Genomic DNA, 6,528 nt, shown 5'->3' with positions numbered 1-6,528 from the left:
CCCTCCTCCCTCAGACCCAGGAGTCCAGACCCCAGCCCCTCCTCCCTCAGACCCAGGAGTCCAGGCCCCCAGCCCCTCCTCCCTTAGACTCAGGAGTCCAGGCCCCCAGCCCCTCCTCCCTTAGACTCAGGAGTCCAGGCCCCCAGCCCCTCCTCCCTCAGACCCAGGAGTCCAGGCCCCCAGCCCCTCCTCCCTCAGACCCAGGAGTCCAGGACCCCAGCCCCTCCTCCCTCAGGCCCAGGCGTCCAGTACCTGAGGGTTGAAAGGGTCGTCATCGTCTGTGTCATCGTAGTCGTCACTGGGGTTTGATGCGGGGCATGGCAGAGAGGCGGGATGGGGACCCATCAGGAGGCTGCACCCCCCACCCCAACCATGGTCCCCAGGTGCTGCCCCCGCTCCCCAGGACCCTGCCCTCCCCTGCTCCTGACCTGGGTGGGAAGAGGGCCCAGGCTCGGGGCAGGCTGCAGAGTGCAGTGGCCAGTGCTCCTGCGGACAGCAGGGAGAAGAGCAGCAGGAAGAGCAGGCCTTCCAGGGCGTCTTCGCACAGGCCCCGCAGGGCTGCGCCATAGTCCTGAGGGGAGGGCGTCATCGGGCAGTGCCCCCACCCCCTCCCCCACCAGCACACACTGTGCACACCAGTCTGGCTGTCCTCCCAGCTGTGGTACTGCACACGTCAGCTGACTGCTCTGTGACTCAGTTTCCCCTGTCAAAGGGCAGTTCTGAGAATACAGTGGGGTCGTTGGTGTGATAGGCCTGGCACTCAGAAATTAATTGCACAGACTCCAGACTTGGCGTCTCCTGAGCTGCACACCCCCCCCCAACCCTGTGTCATTGCAGGTCCCCATCTCCCTTTCACATGGATCCTTCCCCACCAGCACCCCACATCCAGAACCAGTCCAGCATCTCCCACCAGCCCTGGGCCCTCTCCTCCATCTTCATCTACCCAGGAACCTGAGAACTGCCCCTCCTGTTTCCCTTCTGCGTCTCGGCAGCGGCACCCCCTGCAGAAGCATCCTCTCCTGTACCAAGCGCCCGCAGGCCAGCCACCGCCAGCTCCGCCTTGGCCCAGGGGTGAGGGCTTCATAACCTGGGCCCTGCTGACATTTTGAGCCAGATCATTCTCTGTGGTGACGGCACTGCCCTGTGTGTTGTGGGGTGCTGAGCAGCACCGCTCAGTTCCACCCACCAGATGCCAGGAGGACCCCCTCCCGCGATGTGGCAACCAACAGCAACTCTGCACCCAGTCAAGTGTCCGTGGGGGCTACAGCACATGGAACGGCACGTAAAAGAACCAACCAGTGGCTCAGGATGACACCACACACACAATACACACTCAACACGCCAACAAATGCTGGCTCTGATGACTGTCATCCCAAGAAATCAGCAGAAGCGGCCTTCACCGAATGCTAAGCACCTGCACAGCCTAATGCACTCAGTGGGGGTTGACAGAGCCTGCTCCGCCCCGGGCGCTGCCCCCAGTACCAGGAAACTTCGGTAAACAGGACAGAGAAGGTCATCTCAGAGGGTGGTGTGTGCGACGAGGTAGGAGGGCGAGGGTCAGTGCAGGGTGGGAGTAGGTCGGGTGACCCCACCAGCAGGGATGGGTCCTCCAGGAAAGAGCCAGGCAGAGGGCTGTGCAGAGGAAGCTGGGAAGGGCTGAGGCCAGAGGCAGACGTATCCAGGACTGACCACCCAGGCCCTTGTAGGTCAGGGCGAGGAGCAGGGATTTTAATCCGTGTCCAGGGGGAATCACCAAGGGTTTTAAGCAGAGGAAGAACTTGATCGGATTGTGTTTTAAAAGGATCACCCGGCTGGCTGGCTGCTGCATGCAGGACAGACGGGGGTAGGCGAGGGGGGGACAGGGAAGAGGCCCCTGCGGTCATGGCGTTTAGGATGCGGGGACCCGGGCACAGTGGTGGAGGTAGGAACAGTGGTGGGAGTCCAGATAGGTTTCAGAGGAAGGGCCAACAGAACTTGTTCCGAGAATGGTTGTGGGAGGTAAGAGCAGGGAGCTGGTTGTGGAAGGATAAGCCTGAGTTTCTGGCAGGAACACCTGGTTGAGGTGGGGTGTCTGTTACTAAGCCAGTGAGGGCAGGGTAGGGACCTGTCGGGGCAATGGAGGCTCTGTTTTGAGAGTAGTGGTACATGCACACTGTCCTTCATCCTCACAACAGCCCTGCCAGGCAGACACTGACCCCCACACGCTGCTGCCTTTTGCAATGGTGGAAAGAAGTTGCAGCCCAGAGAGGGCAAGTTACTTGTCCGGAATCACACAGTCTGGAAAGGGCAGAAGTGAGATGGAGCTGATTCACTTAGGCTCCAGCGCATACCCTCTCCTTCCTCCTCATCCCTGATGTCCCTTATTGTTGATTTTTTTTTTTTTTTAATGTTAAAATAGAGATGGGGTTTCACCATGTTGGCCAGGCTGGTCTTGAACTCCTGAGCTCAAGGAGTTCTGATCTGCCCCACTGGGCCTCCCAAAGTGCTGGGATTATAGGCACAAGGCACCCATGCCCAGCCCCCTTTATTTTATTTTATTTTTTTTTTCTTTGAGATGGATGATCACTGTGTCGCCCAGGCTGGAGTGCAGTGGCATGATCTCAGCTCACTGCAATCTCCACCACCCCGGTTCAAGCAATTCTCGTGCCTCAGCCTCCTAAGTAGCTGGGAATGCAGGGGTGCGTCACCACGCCTGGCTAGTTTTTCTGTATTTTTAGTAGAGATGGGATTTCGCCATGTTGGCCAGGCGGTTCTCAAACTCCTGACCTCAGGTGATCCACCCACCTTGGTCTCCCAAAACGCTGGGATTAGGGGCATGAGCCACAGTGCCCGGCCTGGCTGATTATTCTTGATTTTTAATCTGTGAGGACCCTGATGCCCTGACAGGGGAGATGGAAGCCCAGGGTCTCATGGTGCGGCCGTAGGGGAGGGTAGAGTGATCTGTCCTCCTCCTTCCCTTCCCTCCCTCCACGAAGGAGTCTGGGGGCCTGTATTCCGGCCCAGTTTCTGCCTAGGCCACAGAAAAGTGCCTGGACCCCAGTTTATCCTTATGCAAAAGATCAGGGCAGCCCTGGGCTGGGTGGGGGCCCAACCTTTCCCAGCTCAATAGTCGGCAATTCTGAACATGGCTTCAGTGCTTGCTCCCCACTCCCTTTTCGGAATGCCAATTTCAGAAGGGTGGGGGGCAGTGGGAGCCACAGAAGGGGTCCGTCTGAGCCAGACCAGGGAAAGCTCAGGTCCAGGTATGGTGTAGATGAATCCCTTTTGGGTAGGGTTGCCAGATCAAATTCAGGACTTCCAGTTCAATTTGAATATCAGATGCCCATAAGGATAAACCGGGGTCCAGGCAGTTTTCTGTGGCCTAGGCAGAAACTGGGCTGGAATACAGGACCCCCAGACCCCTTTGTGGAGGGAGGGAAGGGAAGGAGGAGGACAGATACATAATTTTCTAGGGTAAGTATCTCCCCAGCATTGCACCGGGCATACTTACAGCAGAGTGGTTTGCTGTTTGCTGAATCTGGCAGCCCTATTCTAGGGTCCATGGGGGGACAGATGGGGAAGGGACCATGCTTCCTTCTCCAGCAGACAGAACGAGGCCTCAGCTGCAGTAGGGGCATTGGGCATTGACAGTAGATGGATAAAGGCATTCCAGAAGCAGAAAGGACAAGACTGGGCAACTGCCTGGCTGTGGGGGGCAGAGGGTGGGGCCCTCCGGAAGGTCCCTCTCTCTTCAGTGTGCACAGGCTGGCTGGTGGGACCTTGGGAAAGTCCCTCAACTCTGCACCTCATCTTCTAAGTCTGTTCAGTGGGATAATCATAGTTCCTTCCTCATAGCATTGTTATGAGTCATCGATGAGTTACCACCTGTGAAACGCAACAGGGTCAGGTACTCGGTGAAGCTATGCACACGTGCGGTCTGTGATGGGCAGACTGGCCCGGGAAAGGCATCCTCGGGTGTGTGTTTTCGAACAGCTCTCACTGGTTTTGTTTGTCTGTTTGTTTGTGACAGAGTTTCGCTCTTGTCGCCCAGGCTGGAGTGCAGTGGCGCAATCTCGGCTCACTGCAACCTCTGCCTCACGGGTTCAAGTAATTCTCCTGCCTCAGCCTCCCGAGTAGTTGGGATTATAGGTGGGCGCCACCACCGCGCCTGGCTAACTTTTTGTATTTTTAGTAGAGACGGGGTTTCACCATGTTGGCCAGGCTGGTCTTGAACTCCTGACCTCAGGTGATCCGCCCGCCTCGGCCTCCCAAAGTGCTGGGATTACAGGTGTGAGCCTCTGCGCCTGGTCAGCTCCTACTGTTTTATAAGGAATTTTTTTTTTTCAATCCTCACAACCATCCAGTTAAAAAAAAAATAATAATAACACTCGTCCTTCCTCACGGTACGGGTGGGAAGCAGAGTCAGCCATGCTCACCTGCCTGTGGCCGTGCAGCCTACAGCAAAGCCCAAGCCGGAGTCCACAGGACACCAGATATCTTTCCTCCTGGGCACCCTGCCCGCCCCTGCCTGTCCAGTGTATGAACAGCATACGCCCCAGGGGAGCTGGACAGGTGCCCACTCTTGCAATCCCAGTTTTATAAGTGAGGGAACTAACTGAGGTACACAGAAGTTAGGTGACTTGCCCTTGGTCAAGAGCTAGGACTGGAACCCAGGCAGTCTTACTCCTGAACTCACTGAGCGGCAGCCTCTAGGAGGGAGGGAGAGGCAGGAGGAAGGAGAGAGGAGAGAAGACAAGGAAGGAAAAGGTGGCAGGAATGGAGGGGGAGGGTGGGATGGGGACCCAGGGAGGAGTGCGGGAGTTGGTGGGGGGAAAGGGAGGGAGGAGGGAAGGAATATGGATAATGCTTGATAGGTAGGTAGACGACAGGTAGAGAATAGATATAGGACAGATAAATCAAGGAGAGGAAGGAGCTAGTTCTGTGGGTCGAGGCAGAGGCTCCCAAGACTCCCCGTGGGAGAAGAAATTGGGAAGGGGAAGGGGGTTCACCTTGTGCAGGCCACGGCAGTGCAGCAGTGCCACCAACTGGTGAAAGTTTCCTTCTGTCACATTCAGAGTCTCTTCCAAGGACAGCAGAGGCTTCTGCAGGGCGAGGACAGGTCGTTTTCCCACCTACTTGTCAGGCTCGCCCAGCGCCCTGGCCCCGCCCACAAGATAGGGCCCCGCCCAGCTCTGCGGCCCCGCCCACAACCCAGGGCCCCGCCCACACACGGCCAAGGGGTCCGGTTCTTTGGGTCCCACCTACGCCCCACAGCTCCACCGTGCCCCTCCCGCCTTCCCCTTGGGGTCCCCGTGTCTGGGGAGCGCCCACCCACCGACCTGCGCTGAAGGGAACTGAGGCACAGCTTCTCTCTCCAGGCCCAGCAGCTGGGAGTGGATGTTGGCCAGAGCTCGCTGGGACAGGGTCAGCCTCTGCAGAAAGAGAAAGGGAGGGAGGAGGACCCGGGAGTCGACGCCCCCGGCCCTCTTTCCTCTCCTCCGGACACAGCACTTGGGCCCCTGGCCTGCATCCTCCCCGGAACCCAGGAGTCCAGGCCCCAGCCCCAGTCCCTCCCCCTCCCTTCAGAGTCCAGATTTCTGGTTCCCTCAACACCCCTTTCCCTTGCCCGCAGCCCTAACCTGTTGGAAGGGGTTGGAGACGGCCTGGTTGCAGAGGAAATAATAGCTCAGGATGTCTGAAGTGGGAGGAGGAGAGGGGAGGAGGCCATGAGCCTGGGCCCCCAGGGACCTCCCAGGGGAAGGCCGGGGACTGGGGGGTTAGCAGGGTTAGGGGCCTCAGCCCAGCTCTGGAGGCCTCCTGGAGCCAGATGGCCTTACCTTCAGAGACCCGCCAGCCCCGCGTCCCTTCTGCTCCTGCCACAGCCAGAGCGGGCGCTGGTGCGCATCCCTGTACTCCCTGGGAAACCCTGACTTAATGGTGCTCCCCAGTTTTCTCCAGGGGGCGAAAGCCCCCATTCCTGACGCCCAGAAGCACCCTTTCCTGACCCTCCTCTCTCTTCCTGGCACCAGCGTATTAATCCCGCCCTCTTTTCCAGCGCACCAGGAGAGGCGCTGCCAGCGGGAGCGGAAGGGATGAGGGTCTGGGCCTGGGCGGTGGCGGGGCTCCAGGAGGGCTCCCAGCTGGGGAGTAGCCAGGAGCCCTGCTTCCCTTCCAGAGGGCTGGGTCTCGCCTGGCGGGCTGTACCCCCACCCCACCCTGGGCAGGACCGGGCACAGAGGAGGCCTGAGGAAGCCGGGGCCTGCACTGCCCAACCCGGCGGACCCACCGGGCCCTTGGAAATCACCTGAGCTGAGCCCTGTCTCCTCCTGGGTCAGGTTCAGGACATAAGGGTCTGGATTGGAGCAGAAGTCACTGAGGCCCTGTGTGAGGCAGCAGAAAAGGGGCTCAAACCTGAAACTGCCCCGATTCCGCACTTCCACAGCACCCAGTGCCTGGCTCCCCGGCTCCCCTCCGCACCCAGGGGTCCAGGTCCCAGCCCCTCCTCCCTCAGACCCAGGAGTCCAGGCCCCAGCCCCTCCTCCCTCAGAC

The 6,528-nt window shown here is 59.2% G+C and overlaps 1 protein-coding gene across 1 annotated transcript in view; it reads right to left on the bottom strand.

Moving 5' to 3' along the window:
- The window catches only part of TTYH1 (tweety family member 1), a 21,540-nt gene that overhangs the window by 1,054 nt on the left and 13,958 nt on the right, over nt 1-6,528 (bottom strand). The window contains exons 7-12 of the mRNA XM_011997006.1: nt 6,284-6,359; nt 5,619-5,674; nt 5,319-5,411; nt 4,989-5,081; nt 429-571; nt 253-298 (exon numbers count right to left, since the gene is read on the bottom strand). Of these exons, the coding sequence (XP_011852396.1) occupies nt 253-298; nt 429-571; nt 4,989-5,081; nt 5,319-5,411; nt 5,619-5,674; nt 6,284-6,359 (507 nt within the window). The remainder of the gene's footprint in view (nt 1-252; nt 299-428; nt 572-4,988; nt 5,082-5,318; nt 5,412-5,618; nt 5,675-6,283; nt 6,360-6,528) is intronic.

This window comes from Mandrillus leucophaeus, unplaced genomic scaffold, assembly GCF_000951045.1.
Source record: "Mandrillus leucophaeus isolate KB7577 unplaced genomic scaffold, Mleu.le_1.0 Scaffold53, whole genome shotgun sequence".
Classification (NCBI taxonomy): domain Eukaryota; kingdom Metazoa; phylum Chordata; class Mammalia; order Primates; family Cercopithecidae; genus Mandrillus; species Mandrillus leucophaeus.
Note: the sequence above shows the minus strand (reverse complement) of the source record. Positions and strands in the feature narration are given on the sequence as shown.